The 17,570-nt window shown below is 42.9% G+C and overlaps 1 protein-coding gene and 1 long non-coding RNA gene across 3 annotated transcripts; both read right to left on the reverse strand.

Moving 5' to 3' along the window:
- Window positions 1–4,706: 4,706 nt before the first annotated feature.
- Window positions 4,707–8,415, reverse strand: LOC143332396 (oligodendrocyte-myelin glycoprotein-like). Of its 2 annotated transcripts, none has more exons than XM_076749783.1 (2): window positions 8,125–8,415; window positions 4,707–7,299 (listed from the first exon to the last, which is right to left on the reverse strand). In XM_076749783.1, the coding sequence occupies exons 1-2, from the start codon at window positions 8,130–8,132 to the stop codon at window positions 5,877–5,879; spliced, it is 1,431 nt and encodes a 476-aa protein (XP_076605898.1). In that variant the 5' UTR covers window positions 8,133–8,415; the 3' UTR covers window positions 4,707–5,876. The 2 variants fall into 2 exon arrangements, with proteins under 2 accessions (XP_076605898.1, XP_076605899.1); XM_076749784.1 differs by having other exon boundaries at window positions 4,707–7,296; window positions 8,125–8,402.
- Window positions 8,416–9,846: 1,431 nt separating this feature from the next.
- LOC143332987 (uncharacterized) lies at window positions 9,847–12,292 on the reverse strand. Its single transcript, XR_013078247.1, has 2 exons — window positions 12,208–12,292; window positions 9,847–10,994 (listed from the first exon to the last, which is right to left on the reverse strand). It is a non-coding gene; the product is annotated as an uncharacterized LOC143332987 (long non-coding RNA).
- Between the last annotated feature and the right edge of the window lie 5,278 nt (window positions 12,293–17,570).

Below are 17,570 nucleotides of genomic sequence, written 5' to 3' on the forward strand. Positions count from 1 at the left end.
AACTGAAACATGCATAATTGACAGTCCTATTTCAGGAATTAGCCACCCACCTTACTGCAGTCTACCTGCTCTTTCATCTTGCCCGGAATAACTTAGCATCTTAAAAAAGTCTATTTCAGTCATACAGGATTATTTACTTGCAAACTGATGAATTTAATAATAAAAAAAAAAATGTCTCTTCCCATCATTGATTTGCGAGTGTGGTTGTGTAAAGGCCTTGTTGACTGATCACGATATGTGAGGATTATGGGGAACGCGAACAATTGTCACCACACAGAGAAACTGTTTGAAGTCAGATCAGTAGGAAGGATGTTCTGGTGATGAGTGATTTCTCTCCCCCCATTATGGCTTCTGTAACTACGCAGATGAGTTAATTAAGCTGTGCCAGAGGCTACACACTAGCATTCCAGGTAGATGGGCCACTGTGATATTCAGACATCCACATTATTAAAAAATGAAACTGTAATATTGACTTTTGAAGTATCTAAAGTGCATAAAGCTTGGTGATGCTTCCAAATTATCCTTGCAAATGTAAAAAAAAAAATGCAGTAATCCCTTGTGCCAAGTGCCCAAGAGCACCTTGAAATACCACAGAATAGCTTGTAGCACCCCAGAGGATCACAGAGTCCTCAGAGTTTTTCAAAATATGCAAAGTATGCAAAGTAAATCCACAGCGCTACATGAACAGAACAGTTTTCCAGAATTACTAAAACCGCATGTACGTTTCTACATTAACAATACAGACCGAGCCAGTTGATCTGCATTCTTGACCTCAGTATTAAAAGACCATTTGCATGTGGGGCTCTTCAGACCAATCAGGCTCCAACACAGGCGGATGATGACGACATCGTTTACCTGCTCCAGTGGGCTGGGAGATAAGCTCATGCCCCTGCTGCTCCCTGGAATGTTCTGGCTGCTGTTTGTACGACTCCGGAGAGAGCTGTGTGTTACAGATGATGACGAGTGGCACTAAAGCACCACGAGGAGCCATCCTATCACCTGTACAGTCAGCAGTGGGGAGAAAGATGTGCACGTTGGCCTTTTGAAGAGCTTTGTCAAGACAGAGGAAGTGGTGTACCCCTCCCCATGCGGAGACTGAACGTGAAACTGCCCTCAGTCATGTAAGTTATATCAATTTCTTCGACTGGTTGAAAATTTGTTTTTTTAAAATTCAGCATTGTTTCTTGATTTTCAACTTGCAGTCCTCAAATCTTTTTTCCACTCGCTGTCGAAGCCCATTTTGTCGAAATCCTCCTCAGGACAGCTGTGCACTCTGGCTTATCATGCAAATTTACAGTACACACTCAAGATTTCCTCTTTACTATGGCGTTAAGACACACTCATGCCTGCATGCAGCTGCATTTGTTGCCGGTATATGGACAACTGACACACACAAAAGCCGACAGATTACCAGCTTGTAGAAGTCTGATTCTGAGTTTTAGTAACTTTCTCTGAGTTTGTTTTATAGGCGTGCATGTGCTATACCTCAGGTATATTTTTAAATCTTCCAGAGGGTGAGAATGGCACAATAAGCAGGCCTCTCTGGACACCACAGCAAAGTGGTGCTTTCTGTCTTCTGGCTCATTCTTTGTTTTCTACCACCTTATTCTCTCTCCCCCCCTAACTGGCTGCCACCATATATTCTCTCAGTTGCCAACCACTTCCTATTCTGCAACCACTAGCCTTAACACTGACCTTGCCTTGTCTGTGCCATTGAGAGGAGAGCGAGAGATACCATATCCTCAGCTTCCCCCCACTATGCTGCAGGGTAGAATTTTGCCTGTCTCATCAGTCTTCTGACTGCTGGAGTACACCTTGTTACTTCCTTCAGATTCCTACACGTTTCGCTTTCAGCTCATCAGTGCCCAGACTGGAAAACATTGCTCTTGGCTCAAAGAGAGGGTGAGCCTTGGCATATAGACCCAAGCTGTCAATGCAGATTAGGTTTATCAGATAAAGTTTATCTGCAAAATTTGAGAGCCCTTTGGTTGGCCAGCCTTATTCTGGGTCACAATTGATACGGTGACGCAGGCTCTAAGGAGGTCACAATTGGCAGCTGGTGTTCTGAGCCATAACCAGGCTGCAGTCTTCTCATGACATGAAACTCTGTGCATCAACATATGTTTGAGCTTTGGTCGTGATGGTCCACGATAATGGGCATTAAGTGTAAATTGAGCCTGGAGATTGTTAGTTATTGTCATGTTTTTTAAAATCTCATGTCAGGGAAAGGTTTCCTGTGAGGGCCATGGGCTGCTTGCCTAGCTAATTTGTTCCCTTATTTTGTGTTTGAGGTTGATGTTATCAGAGAAGAATGTCATTCGGAAGTCCAAAGAGAAGTCCCAGAAGGGTGTACTGAATTATCAAGACTTGTCATTGCAGTCAACTGAAATATATATAAAAACATAGCTTTTGTGCATTCTTAACAATGGTGAGATTTCTCCTAAGAGGTCCTTGAAAAACACAGCATGCCAGTGAAATGCTGTGCCCTGGTAAAGAACAAAATCTCTCTGTGACTAGTCCACTGACTGTGACGTTTTAGGACAAACATTCATTTCTGTCCCACCACCACAAGAGGGCACTTTGAGCACATGTAATCACAAGAGGAGCTGATGTCATTTGTGTTTATGTGTCTTTGTCTACGTGTGCATTCATGGAGGTGGTTCAAAGTGACAAGACTCTTGTGTTCCTTTTGGGAGTGGCGAGGCTAAAATCACACCCAGGATCACCACCTACAGTGGCCGTCTGGCCTCTCTTGCTGACGGGAAAGACTGTGTGACATACAGGCTGCTGTAAGGGGGACAGCTAAAATGCAGGGCTGCTTTCTGGACTCTGTTATTTCTGTATACAGTCTCAGAAAAGGGATTCAATTTCAAACTAACTCGAACCTGTTAGCTTGGTGGTGAGCCAGATTTGTAAGCAGTGCTTCAAAAACAGAAGAAAATTGACTTTTGCAGCAATGGTACACACACACACACACACACACACACACACACACACACACACACACACACAATGATGCATAAAGTAAAAACACACACTTGCCACCAGCATTAAGATAGCAATACATTATATGTTCTTAAAGCCTTTCTATATGCCACTGTCTGATCATGGTGGTATATAAAGCTGAAGGGGAATTAAATGGTACAAGGACACAAGAGGGCAGTGGGGTTGCCGGGTATAAAGAAGTACACTGAGGATGAGTCTTATTGAGTGTGGCTGAAAGAAAGAAGGCAGCTCACTCAAAACAAGCCCGGGTGGAGAGATGAAGGCATGGCAGCGGTAAATGATGCTAGCCTTCTACACCTTGTCAGTTATTAGGAGAAGCCAGAAGAGAAATCTGACATTACATTGTGTTGTCTGCAGAGAAAATAATTGGCAAGCAGGCCAACTCACTGGTACCTACAGTGCTGTACTTGGAAGAGATCTTTTAAAGTTCTGCACCTAAAGTGAGACGGAAATGTGTGTGTGTGTGTGTGTGTGTGTGTGTGTGTGTGTGTGTGTGTGTGTGTATGAATGTAAAAATGTATGAATTGATTCTGGGCATATATAGATACAAATATAATAGAAGTTGCACGCCTTCGCCCATAAACCATAAACTAATGTATTACTTTGGATGACTTGTTCGAATAAGCTCAATAAAAAATAATTATTTAATAACTGATAAGTGATTAAATGAAGATGCAAGTTGAAGGAGAAACTGAGACTCGAGGGGGGAAAATTAAGCCCAAGTTAACTTTCTTTTTGTCTTGAACTGGGCTTAGAATACACTGCTTCAACCACAAGTTTCTTTCTGCCGTGGCTTCTGCTTCTAAGCTATTAATACACGCAAATCATTCAGCAGGTGTTTTCAGCATGTAGGCTGGCTTGCAGATAACATCATCACTTATTTTTGCTCATTCTGTCTGACTCTTATGTCTTGTTTTTTTTTTTTTGGAAGTGTTTCAATGTTCTGTGTGAGTAAGAATTTTTAGATTTGGAAATATATTTCTGTTTGTATTTCCATTCATTTCTTTTTTGGCTAGCTGTTCAGGTGTTATCCATGGCCCGGCTTGCATTACATCAGGCTGTTATTCACAGTGTGGATGGTGACAGTGACTCCATATTGCTCCTCTATGCTGTCCGTGGCTGAACCACAGGGTCACCTGTTCACCAGTCTCGCACCACCCTGTGCCACGCAGCGCAGGGACGAAGCCCTGGTTTTCTCGGTCACAGATGTTCCTGCATGTGCGATTTTCTCACTTCTCTTCAGGACATCGATAAAGATCGCAGTGAGAGCGTGCACTATTCTGGGCTCTGTTCCACAATGCATTTCTGCATACAGCAGTTTTGTCACAGGTGTTCTTTTTTGAAAAAAGTCAGAAATATTTCAGAGCGCTTGCTCAACCAGTCACAGATAAGACGGTGTTTGTTGTGGCCATTTTCCAGGTGAGGTTAAGTGTAAAGCAAGTTGTGACTGGAGGAAGTACTATCGTGCTTTGTGAACCTTCCTTCAATAAATAAATTCAAAAACAAACCTATGCCTGCTAATTAAACATCTACCTCAGCCCCTGTGAGGGTTGACACCTATGTCAAAGACTCATGGGAGATGTTGTTACTACTAATGCTAATTAAAAAAAAAAGATGCTGTTTGTCTGACCTCCCCTGAGATGGAAAGTGTGGTGTAAGAAAAAAGCAGTCAAGGCAAAATTCAAACAATCATCAAAAGGTGTAAATAACTCAGCACGTTTTATTCCACATTACAGAGAGTGCTCCCCTGCCACTGTATTCTTCAGTTTATCAAATGCAACTCGCTGAGATGAATTTCCTACTACTTTGGCGCCTTTTGATGCCATAGGCAAAGATATTTTTAAAATGTCAAAAACTGTTGGCTGGCACATCACTGTTATTTACGCTTAATGCAATCAAGATTGGAATATCTTAACATTTCATGTGAATAAGCTGAGAATGTCTGTGCTTTGATGCTCTGCAGCAATATAATGGTGGGTTAGCATTCCTGGAACGTTCAATCACCATGCAGATCATTTTCACGAGCGTCACTGAATCATGAAGGACACTTAAGTCTGAGATGTGATCAAAATACAGAAGCAGTACTCGGCACTCAGAGTTTGTTAAAGATAGTGACGCAACGTTGTCCATTTGTTTTCCCCTTTGCTCCAGAGTCTCTTTCGCCTCCTTTTTTTGTACTCATGACCAGCTCATTACATACACCCCGTCCTCAGAAAATATTCCTCCTCTGGTGATACGGTTTGTTACACGAAACAAGCAGGCATTTGCATCAAGGACATCTATTAAAAGAGTCAAAATAAGTAAATTAAAACTTTGAGTATCATGTCTTTTTGAATGGCAATGCAGAAAAATAAAAAAAAAAACAAAAACACATGGCCAAGACAACATCAGTCAAATCCAGACAGGAGTTGGGAAAATATAGAAATTAAAGATACACAACAATTTGTAGGTCACACTGTGTGCTAGACAGCCTTGAAAAGGGTAGACTGTAGTTGCAGATGAGCACCAGGCCATGTTCAGTTACATAATAAACTGGTACCTGAAGGTATAGTGCCACCATGTGCTTAGATTTATTCATTACAATGTTATTTTTTCAGTGACAGTGCATTGGAGTGGAGGTTTGTAAAAAGTGTCATTAGAAAAGGTGTTTTTTGTGACCAACTATCATAAAAGCAACATCATACCATACTCAGAGTAGCAGGAAGAGAACTTGTCACCATTGTGTTGCAAATGGCCTTTTGCTGAGAGAGCTGATAATATACAAACATAACAGTACCACACCAGTCAACAGGCTCATATGTGCGCTGTGTTTGTGCTGTAAATTCATATGCAGACTCAACACTGAGCTGTCAGTGTTTTTCATTCGTCTTTCAGAGGACATGTTGCAGAATGAGGGACAGAAGCCCCAGGCTGTGTAGGAGAGGGATCCAAGAGCAGGTAGCAAGAGCCGGGCTGCCGTTCCTGCCACTGGGAACGGACTGATTCTGCCTCCTCACGCTCCTGGTGCGAAGAGTGGTTGTCTTCGTTGTTTGGGTGGAGGGGCTCTCTGTTGTAAAGAATCGGTCTGTGGCCAGCGTCACGTCAGCCCTGATGGGTGTAATGAAGCTTGTGTCAGAAAGAGGGGATGTGTCGGTGGTGTGGAGAGAGTCAGTGGATGAGGCTTGCTTTGTGCCAGAGATGAGATAAGAATCAGTGCGGAGCATGCGCTCTGCAGCTGCCGGGCCAGCAGTCGCTGAAAGGTCATTATTACTCAGGCGTGTGCTTTTGGGCGGCACGGTGGAGATGCTGATGGGTGTGGCTATGAAGGGGTGGTGCGGTGTGTTCCAGGTCTCTTTGGGGGGGTGTGGGGTGCTTAGCAGACCAGAAACAGACAGATACCACCACCCGGTGACACTGTCCTCTGGGGGCATGGAGCTCAGGTCCTGGGCACTCGCTGCCAGGGGGGGCAGGTTGTAGGAGGCAAAGTGCCACCCTCCTGTCCTGCCAGGGCGCATCCCTCCACAGACAGGCTGGGTGTGGCAGGGGCATCCCAGGACGCGGGCAGAGGTATGCTGGGTCCAGGAGACTAAGTAGCTGATGTCGGCATAAAGGTGACAGGCCCAAGGGTTGTCGCCCAGGGTGATGACTCTCAGGGATGTCGTCCTGTCCAGCACTCCAACTGGCAGCGTGGAAAAGCGATTAGCGTGCAGATAGAAATAAGTTAGCCTGAGGAGCCGGTCCAAAGACCCTGGCAGCACCTTCACAAGCAAGTTGTGGGACAGGTCAATAGTCTCCAGGTTTGCAGGCATGTTGGTAGGCAAAGTCCAGAAGTGATTGTGGCTAAGGTTGAGAGTGCACAGATTGATGAGTGTATTGTTGATGAAGATGGCCCGCTCCAGCTTGTTGTTGGACAGGTCAAGCATTCGCAGATTCCACTGGTACACTGTATCGTTCTTGTCCAGCAGCTGGAGGCGATTGGAGGCGGCGTGGAGATGCCAGAGGGAACGAGGCAAGCCGGCGGGCAGGTGGCTCAGCCGGTTGTGAGACAAATCAAGGAAGCGGAGATGAGTGTATGCGGTGAGCTGGTCGTCCAGGTTGTGAAATCGGTTGTAGGACAGGTTGAGGGAGAGCAAGTTGTGCTGTAGGCCATCGGGCAGCTGTCTCAGACCCCTCCAGGAGCAGTCCACCTCCCTGTGGCTGCGGCTGCAGGAGCACATGGAGGGGCACACAGCTAGGACATGCAACCCCAGCAACAACACAAGCAGGAGTTCCAGAAGGGCCTCATGAGGGGGGAGCTTCAGCAGCACATGCCTGCTAAAAGAAAGACAAGGAGACAGGAATGTTAGGGTTTGTCTCATGCTGCATCCCATTGAAGTTCAGGAGGCACACTGTGAAAGCAGAAGTGATGCCTGCAGCGTGCTTGGATAGTGAACGCAGGCAGCATGCACTTGCTATCTGGAGAAGCATAGGAACTGGGGAGGGCTGTGCTGAAGAAAACTTGTTTCATTGTTTCTTAAAGCTCCACCCTCTGCCGAATTCTCTCTCTTCCGCTCTCTCTCTGCTGTATACACACACACACGCACACACACACACACACACACACACACACACACATAGGCTGCTCAATGTGTGCTGCGCATCACTGCATAGCTTGCAGATACACACATCCACAGAATATGCCAAAGTCACTCCCACAGCCATGGGAGGAATGCTTTTTAGGATGCTGTTGAAGTGTCCTTATGAGAAACGCTCATACTGTATATATGCACCATCAGTAGAGGGTTGAAATGTGTCCTTTTCTGTAACTGATAAATATTTGACCTGATCTGTTGGATATTTCTAGTCTATTCAAGGGTATCATTCATCACAAAGGATGAGAAATCCCTGCAGTCATTTTCCCTGGCATCAGTTTACGTCTTCAGTCATCAGTGGTTGTCAGAGCAGTCAGTCCCATGCTCTCAGAGGAGGAGAACTAGCTCAATAGATGGGTTTTATTAATGACTCCACAGAGAACTCATGCATCAGCTGGTCCGACGGCAGGCAAAGACACAGCCAAGAGCTCTACACTGCAGTATATGTGAGCTGGGGTGTGGCAGAATGTGTGTGTAAAAAGAGTCTTTGAATTTGTCCATAACTCACCTTCTCATCTTATCATTCCAGTCACTTTTCTCTGCTCCTTTTTGCTGTCCAGCCTCTCTTCCCTCTTCTCTCCTGCTTTCAAGCTCGGGACCAGCTGCTGCTCTGCTGAAGGTGAATTATTTTCTATGCCTGAATTCCCCTCATAGAATTTGACCCTTGCTCACTTGTCCAGTGCAGGTTTTTTTTGAAGTTGTCTTCACTGCCTTGCAGTTTGGTCCTTTTGTCCTCCTTGCCTCTAATATGGGTCTTTTGGGTTAGCGTGATCAGGCACTGCAGGCTCTGGGCTTACTCTGTGCAGTGCAAGTGAGGGAGGGGTAGGGTGCTGGTTGGGGGAAGGATGGGGGGTGGGGGGGTGGGGGGGATGGAGCGAATAATGGAGGGGTCCCTGCACCCAAGGCTGCTACAAAGGAAACTCCTCAATCCCTTATCTGGCAGCTTTCAGGATTTACTTGTGCATTTAAAGCGACAACTATTGTTGTGCTTAGATTAATTGACTGATTGCAGTCCCGTTTGTCCTCGAAATAAATTAGACTGTTATCAGTTATCACCCAAATCAATATTATCCCCCTCTAAAGCATCCCTTTACAAAGTAAGACTGCTGTAATTGGTTGTTATTTTCCCTGTGTAAATTTAGACACAGCCACAAAAAACTTCCAGATGTATCGCAGAGAACGCCCGTCCACTGCAGCTTCTTACCTGCAATCAGCAAGACAGGCAACACTCCATTCTGCACTGCAATGCTGTACTGCTACCACGCATGATTACCTTGCATTGTAGCAGTGATACAGATGGTGATAGTGGTTTAAACTCCTGAAATGTGGTAAATTCAGCTAAATAATGCTGCATCACTGTAGATTCCTGATTTATTCAGCTGCAGCAGCTGAGAGTTCTTGTTCTTTTGTATGCGTTTGGTGCTTGTCTGTGCTCAGTTGTCTTGTAAACTAAACAAAATATCTCTTTTTCAATGCATTTGTTCCTCACCGACCTCTCCCTGTACTTGCCTGTCTTGCTTGCCGATACTTCCACTAGCTCCCTGCACTGAGATTGAAACTCATGTATCCTGTCATTGCCCCTTACAGTGAGCCTCAATGTCAAACCCTCACTTCCACTGTCAGTCACTACACAACATGTCGGCAATTTGAGCCGTGTTACCATTTTAGCTGCAGTGAAAAAAAATCATCCAAAATCTGCCATATCCGAGTTTTGCCTTATTCCCTTTGAGTGCCTGATGTACGATATGAAAATAAGTTCCTGCCTGAGAAATATTTGACATTCACTCTCACGGAGGATGGCTGGATCCCATCTCCAAACTTACACATCACCCAGAGCTACGGCAGCTCACAGCGTTTCCATCTCCTTGCTATCAGAGTTGAGCTGGAGTTGAAGTGGAGGCTGCATTGAGAAGGGACAAACCGTTCAGACTTTTAATGAAAGGCTCACATCCATCATGACGTCACAAGTAAGTAGATGAACAAATATCTGCACAAGACGGCGGAAACAACCACATATTGGTTTTTTGAAAAGGTTTTTTGTGTGGCTTTGTCAGCTCTGGCTGAGGTGAAAAGGAGTATTCTTTCTGAGTTGAGCGGCACTGCCTGGACGAGGCACATTCTCTGCTTGCTAATCAAGCAGACCTCTCTTTGTCTCTCTCCCCCTCTCACACACACATGTTACACAGCCACAGCTAAATAGGAAATGGATGCATAGTAATAAACTCAAGACTACGGTAACAAGCTCTGTTTTATTCATGTGGTTGTTGCATAAATGTCATGCCCGTCATAAATGTATGTACATCTTGTGCTTTACTTTTTGAGTAAAGCATATAAGTCACAAGCTGACTTGCACAAAGGCGTGTATTAAAATCTGAATACATTCTTATATTCAAAGCATATGAATGAGAAAGAAATGCTCAGTGCCTAGTTTGACAGATTCAGCGGCACACGCAGTTGTTCGACTTACTATAAAGGAAAAGCTGCAGAATGAAATGATCCTTTATTTACAGTCAAGGTGTTCAAAGCTATATAGAAGTGAAGGCAGTTGCTCATGACACTTTGCCCTCACATGCACACACAGACACACACAGATACACACACACACACAACACTACTCCACATCCGTTTCCTCTTTGCTCTCAGAGGTGGAGGCTGCTGCAGCTTTGGTAGGCTGGGAATTGTCGGCCTCCTCTTGTGGCTTTGAGGAGGATGAATTCTCAGCAGCTGAAGCTTCCTCACTCTTGGCGGTGTCTTCCACCTCCTTCTTGTCCTCCTCTCCTATTTGTCTCTCCTCGTTTACCTTCCCTCCTTCCTCGGTGGCACCGTTGCCCATCTCCTGCTGTGTTTGACTGATGTCGCCCATTAACACGCTGGTCTCTTTGGGTTCTGTCTCTGGCTCACTTTTGTTCTTCTTGGCAGTTCCCATCCAGTATTCAGTGTTGCTGATCAGTTCTGCATTGCTGCTCAGCGCCTCGATGCGGCTGCTCAACTGGCACACCTTACATGCCAACAGCAAAGTAGAAAGCAGAAGAATAGTACAGACTATGATCAGTCCACCGGCCACCATTAATATTGGAAGACATTCCTTCCTGAAAAACCAAATGTATTGTGTGTGGAGCTGTGAATCAGCTGAAGGTGGAATACAAGGACTATTGGAGAATCGGACTGCTGTAGATGAGCTGCCGGTCTCAGGCATGTCCCTGGAAGTAGTGCGTACACCAGAGATGGGTGGTGTGGTTGAATTGTTTGAGTCATCTTCACTGGCATCATTCCCCCAATCAGCTCTTAAAGATTCGTTCATAGTTTGAGCTCCACACAATAGTGCACCCAGAATTTCCATGCAGCACAAGAGGGAGAAGAGGTTGTTCATGTTGTTTTCTGAGAAGACATGGAACAGCAGTTTAGTTTCAACTGTGGTTTGGAAAACAAACTCAATATTATAAGGAGACAGGAAGAAGCTTACTATATAATCAGGAAGCCGTCATCAAACAAAAATGGTGTTGTGTTTGTGTTTCAACCCATTTCCAGTAGTGGAAAAATTAACTAAATACATTTACTCAAGTATTTCACTTATGTACAATTTTTAAGTAAGTGTACTTTCCATTTTATGCTACTTTACATTACTTCTCCACCACATTTTGGTGACAAATATTGTACTTTTCACTGCAATGCATTTATCTGGCAGCATTTGTGACAAGTTACTTTGCAGATTCAAATTATTCTTATAAAATATAACGAGCTATTACAGTGTGATATGATATTACAGATTAAGCCAGCAGTGAATAAAGTACTTACAATCATTCAGACCTTGACCAATTTTTCGAAATTTTGTATTTTTTTTTTTTTTCTTTAAATGCAGCCATACATTATAAAAAAAAAAAAAAAACCCTGCAAAGATGTAAAAATTTTGAGCATTTAGTTGCCTATGAGTTTTTTGGTACCCTTTGAAAGTGTGGAGTAATGTGCAAAGTATGTTGGCCTGAAAGATCTTGCGTATGTGCTGAAAATCTGACATGCAATCCATGGGAGCTCGCTACTGAACTGATCGTCACAAACTATGTTTTTTCATGAAAATCAAAGCCTAAAAAGAAAAAATTTGCCAACATGAGTCAATAAACAGATAATGTAATTATGAAAGCTGTTTGCATTCGAAAGGTTTTGAAGATTCTGGCTGACATACCAGATGATGCATGACCTCCACCTTTCCATTACTGTACACCCTTACGTTGGTGGAAACTAACAGCTGCCCAAAAACTACAGCCCGGTTTAGAAAATGCTTAGCAGTAATGTCCTGTAAACTTATTGAAGTATTTTAGTTTTCTCTAAATAGATAAAAAATATCAATAAATATATGGGTTTAGCATCGTTTGAGGACATATTTGTGAAAGCAATTGTATGGTATGTTGTATGTCCCTGAAATTGATGTTAAAGTGATGTTAAACCCTACAACAGTTTACTGTATCTTTCCTTTAAAATAGTCAAAATCAGCAAAAAATATCCCATTTTTATCATCTGGATTTAGATCCATGTAACGACACTACAGACATTCATTTCAAATTAAAAGCATATATAAATACCATCCGTGACTTACATTGCAGGTGATCCTGATATAGTTCCAAGACGAATAAGACTGTGTGTAAAGCGAGATGAACGATGTGTAAAAGAGCTGAGAGGCAATGACTGTAATCAATGGCACTCTCATCTAGTTGTCTTGTTCTTACTTCTCCATTTGGACTATAATAAGACAAGGAAGTGGTTTTAGTGTTCTGTTCAATGCTGATGTTGGTCACGCAGACATCTGTGCTGTGACAGACTATAAAAAGTCGGAGACATGCTAAATGATCACTGAGTTGCTCACTTCCAGTAAGATGCTATAGTTCTAGCTCATTGATCATAAAATTTTATTTGCCTTTTCTTGCCTTCAGTTCAGGTTTGAATGCAGTTTGGGCTTTAAATACAGTATGTGAACACTGGAGCCATCTGCATCTCTGACTGTAATAAAGCTACCATTTACAAATTTCGACAATGCCCTCAACCCCACCCACAAGCTGCATGACACCAAAAATATAAATTGCATGGCTTTATATAAGCAGTAAAGAAGCAAGTTGCACTATTCTTTATTATTGGAAATGGTATCGTCTGTAAGGCCTGTCACAGGCCTGTCTCTCTTTTTGGAAATGCTGACAAGCACTTGCATAGTATATAATAACTTTGTCTTCTTACTGCCTCCCACAGATGTTTTAGGTGATGTAGCTGGAATTAACATGCACACGTCTGTCTTCTTCAGAGTCATCTATGTATTTTTATACAAGCCACAATTGCTGACATTTGACTCTAATTATAGTCATGTAGCAATAGTTAAAGGCCTTCTGACACTTTGACACCTCTTGTCAGTTTACTCTACATATAGTGGAACATGTTGCAGCACATAAAAGTATCATCAGTTTCCACTGATAACAGGCATATTAATTTTATGAAGTTCCCCTTCTAGTTTCCAAACTGTATGTTGTGTTTTCCCTGTAATTTGCGGTCATTTCTGCCGTGTGTCTGCACCTGCACATGAAACTAACAAATTTAGAGTGAAATGCTTCATTTGGCAGGTTGCCTCATCTCTGCAGATGGCACCAGCAACATGCAAGACAGGAGCTACCAAACTCAGGATTCATCAGTCAACACACTCCGTGCTCCATCAGCATCTGCTTTACAGGTATGGAGGAGCGGAGTGCATGATATGTTGGTCAACCTGATGTGCTCTAGACATCCATCAAATATCAGTTAATACAATCTCATAAACATGACCATAAAGAGGAATTAATGGTAAAAGTGATAAGTAAAATGACAGAAATGTGTGAAACGATGAAAATGTTCAGACCAGTTAGAATTTTTCTGCTCTGATCTGTGCTGATAATATCGGACAGGATCCTGTTATTCAGGCAGAAAGAGGCAGGTAAGATTAAAAGTGTACAAGACTCAAAGAAATTATTGTGGCTCTAACATACAACAAGTTGATATGCTGTTGTAATACACCACATGCAGTGGCCACAGATGCTGATTGAATACGATGAACATACTGTTTATTTTCAACTGAAAATACCCTTGATGCTGATTTAAATAGAGAAATCAGGCTACTTATGTGTGTGAGGAAGTGAAAATAAAAGGAATGCAGATGACTTCATCTCAACGCCCCACACCTTCCTTTGAGTAGTGGAAAGTCCCATTTAGGCAAGGCAAGTTCACTTTTGCAGCACCTTTCAACAAGGGGATTTAAAGGGCTTTGCATACTGTAAGACAGAGAGGCATGAAGAACAAGTCACAATGCACTATAAAAATACACATAAAAAGACATATTATTGGATTTTAAATGTTCAACACAAAATAAAATACAAGATAAAAATCTGCTCAAATAAATAATACACAGTGTAGCTACAGTGCAATGCAAGTTATGACTGAATAGTCTCAAGTTTAAAAACAAGACAAACAGGCACACAGAATAAAATTAAATCCTGAATGACACAAACAGGAGGCCATTGTAAAGATCATAGAACTCGAGTGATGTGATCCACTGTCCTGAACTGTAGCTGTAGCACTGTAAATCAGCTGCAGCTGTCTGATGTCAAAGATGGATACGTTTTTCTAAGGCCTTTAATTCTTGATATATTCTTAAAATGACAGTTGTAATTGCCTTAATATGGATATTAACATTTAGACTTCTGGTCTGGTTTGTGGTCTTAACCGTTATTGAGCACTGACCTTTAATTGCTCTACTTTGGACCAAAAAATGATTATTTCTGTTTTATCTTTGCTTAATTGGAGTAAATTTTTTCTACTACTAGTACTTGTGTGAAATCATGGCCTGGTATTGTTATAAAAATCTGTGCGTTATCTGCCTAATGATGATGACAGGATGTTTTGCTGTTATCCATAATCTGCACTAGTGGGAGCATGTAGATGAGAGATGAAGAAGGCCTAGAATGGAGCTTTGAGGAACTCCACATGTCATTTTTGTACACACTGATGTGCAAGTAGTCCCCGTCTTTCAAGTGAGTTTCAAACCAGTTTAGCAATGCGCCAAACGGTCAAACACAGTTTTCCAGTATGTCTAGTAATATGTTGTGGTTGACCAGAGTAAATGCAGCACTCAGATCTAACAACACCAGGACTGAAACTTTTCCTTTCTATGATTAAGTGGATGTCATTCAAGACGTAAATAAGAGCAGTCCTGGTGCTCTCAGCCTTTTTATGACCCTTATTGTGTCACATGCTCAGTCAGTCCATAGTTATCCAGTTCTTTAGTGCTGCTGTCCTGGAGGTTGTCAAATAGAATTTTAAAATCACCATCAGTAAGTGCATAGTCACAGTCAATGTTAAGCAAAGTCATCAAAAAAGTTTGCACTGTATTTAAGTGGCCTGTGGTTAAAGAAGGCAGCTCGACATGAGGAGGAGTTCAGCTGAGGGGCAGCATATTCAAAACAAGCAAATTTCCCACAAGACATCTGCTTGCTCAGTATAGAATCATTAAACAAAATGGCTACCCCATCTCCTTATATGCACTGCCGCTTTGCTCAGGAAACTAGAGCTGGGAGGGGTTGACTCAATAAGAGCAGCTGCACTGTTATCTCAGTCTAGCCAAGTGTCAATTAAAAACATGAGATCAAGATTGTGCATAATAATTAAACCATTAATTAAAAGTGATTTGCCTGCCAAAGACCTGATGTTTAATAAAGCTACATTTCGTGTGATGAAGGTAAAAAGTTTTTTGCCTCAGGGCTGAAGACGAGCTGCAGATGACAAGCAATTGATATCAGATTTGATAGATTTGCATTAAAACAGGAAACAGAAAGATGAAGTAAGACCTTGCTGCTGGGTGGAGGCAGTAGGTCCATGCCCAATAGGAGAAAGGCGAGGCGCGTTGGGGACAGTAGAAATGGGGCAGGGACCTTATCTTTCCTAAGCATCTTCTCTGCTGTCTGCTTTGATGCCAGGCAGATTTGCTTGGTGCTGATTTGAATGGCAGTGAGTGGCAGTAGTGGCATCCATTAACATTACATCCAGCTCCTTAATCTGTGATCTTAATTTGCTAGAGATACCCTACGAAGGGAGGTCGGGGGAGAATGATGAGGCAAACTTTTGGGTGACCTTGCTGCCGGTCTTATCAGTCTCGGCAGGAGAGAGCCGCTTTCTCTTTTTGTCGTCTTCGTTATCAGCAAGGTCGGTGTTACAGAATGTGCCTGGTTGGGGTGGAGGCAGGTGATGTGGCAGTGATGGGGAGGTGAGTCCAATGCCAGAGTTGACCAGCGCTTCTATTTTATCAGTGAATTTAAAAAGGGGTGAGGCAGGGGGAGAGGAGAGAGGGAGGGGGGAGGGAAGGAAGGAGGAATTAGGAGACTGATTCATGATCCATCAACATGCTGAACTTGAGGATGTTTTGTTTTTGTGGTGCCCATGCTGCTGTGCATCAGTGTGCATCACATTGCACCAAAAATGGTCCACATTTGCTTGGGTTTTGGTAGAGGTCACATGCCTTTCAAAGATGTCTACACCCACATAGCAGATTTAAATTATCAATGCAGTAGACACCTTTTGGACTGCAGGTTTTGCTCAGTCGTGTGTAGAGTCCCAAGAGCCTGCTGAACTGCACTGAATCCATAAAGTTCGCCCTTTGTAAGAGTACGGTCTTGCACTTATCTTGAGGTTTAGCACCCGGATAATTCCAGCACCTAGAAATCCCATTCACAGCACTGGTTTCGTTCCAGTGAGTCCAAGGGAAAGTTATGGTGTCATCTAGAGATAGCCAATTAAATCTTGTCGAGTTGAATTCCGATGAACTAACTCACTGGCCGAGTGTCGTGGAGTTCAGAACACTCCTGCAGTGCGGATTTCCCTGTCTTGAGTATGGCAATCATGTCTAACTATTTATGACAGTCTGTGCGCTTCATCGATTCTGATGAGCACAGAGGCATAGTGCAGTCCACAGTACTGTCAGTGGTCCACTGAGTTACTGTTTGGGTTGTGTTCACATGGTGTGCAGCAGAAGGCAAGTTCAAAGTAGATAACTGCAACCCACACTTAATAAATGATCCTCCCAGTGGCTTAGTTTTTATAGCAAACCTCCCCCAATGTGTTGCTGTTTGAGACGAGTAGGAAAAAGGAGTTTGTTGTGACGTTTCAGTGAATTTGAGGTTTGCTGCAATTATATATAATATGTGTGATTTGATCATAAACATATGGTTTTGCACGTATCAATCATCAGGTCATCAGGAGTTTTCTGGTAACGGCATGTAAAATAACAAACAAACAAATGCCTTATTGTCATTTGCTTTGATTGCCACGTGGGGAAGAAAGGACATTCTGTGTCTGGTCTCCCAGTGAAGGAAACAGTTTCCTCTCACCAAATGCTGGTCATGTGATCCAGTACCAGTTGGAGTCAAAGACCTTTTGGTTACAGCGCTTCGACAGCCAGGATACAAGGTCTTTTCTTTGCCTTTGATTTGATACCAGTGTACAGAAAATCCATCCATCATTCTTATTACTCAAAGCCACACTTCAGATGCATCCTGACTGCTTACAGGTTTCAAGGACTGAATGCAAGCCATATTTATCATGTTACTGACAGCTCCCAAAACAGCCCATGCTATTCTGCCACAAATTACAACTATGGATAAGGGATAGCAGCTATTTTTTTCAGGAGAGGATTCAATTGTTCAAGATGATAGAAAGATGACTCCTTCACACCTGAATATCACATGACATACAAATGCAAAACAGCATACCATGTCACAAAAGGTTCTGACCAAACTTAATGTAAAATGCGCACAACTATAATATCAATAATATTCTGAGCACCATGGTTCAGAATATAAAGACTAAAGCAGACTGCTACTACTTTCTGTTGGGTCTTCATGCCACCTAGAGGCAAACGGAGGATTTTGAACATTATGCAGTTGCTACAGGCGA

Source organism: Chaetodon auriga, chromosome 15, assembly GCF_051107435.1.
Source record: "Chaetodon auriga isolate fChaAug3 chromosome 15, fChaAug3.hap1, whole genome shotgun sequence".
In the NCBI taxonomy this organism is placed as follows: Eukaryota; Metazoa; Chordata; class Actinopteri; order Chaetodontiformes; family Chaetodontidae; genus Chaetodon; species Chaetodon auriga.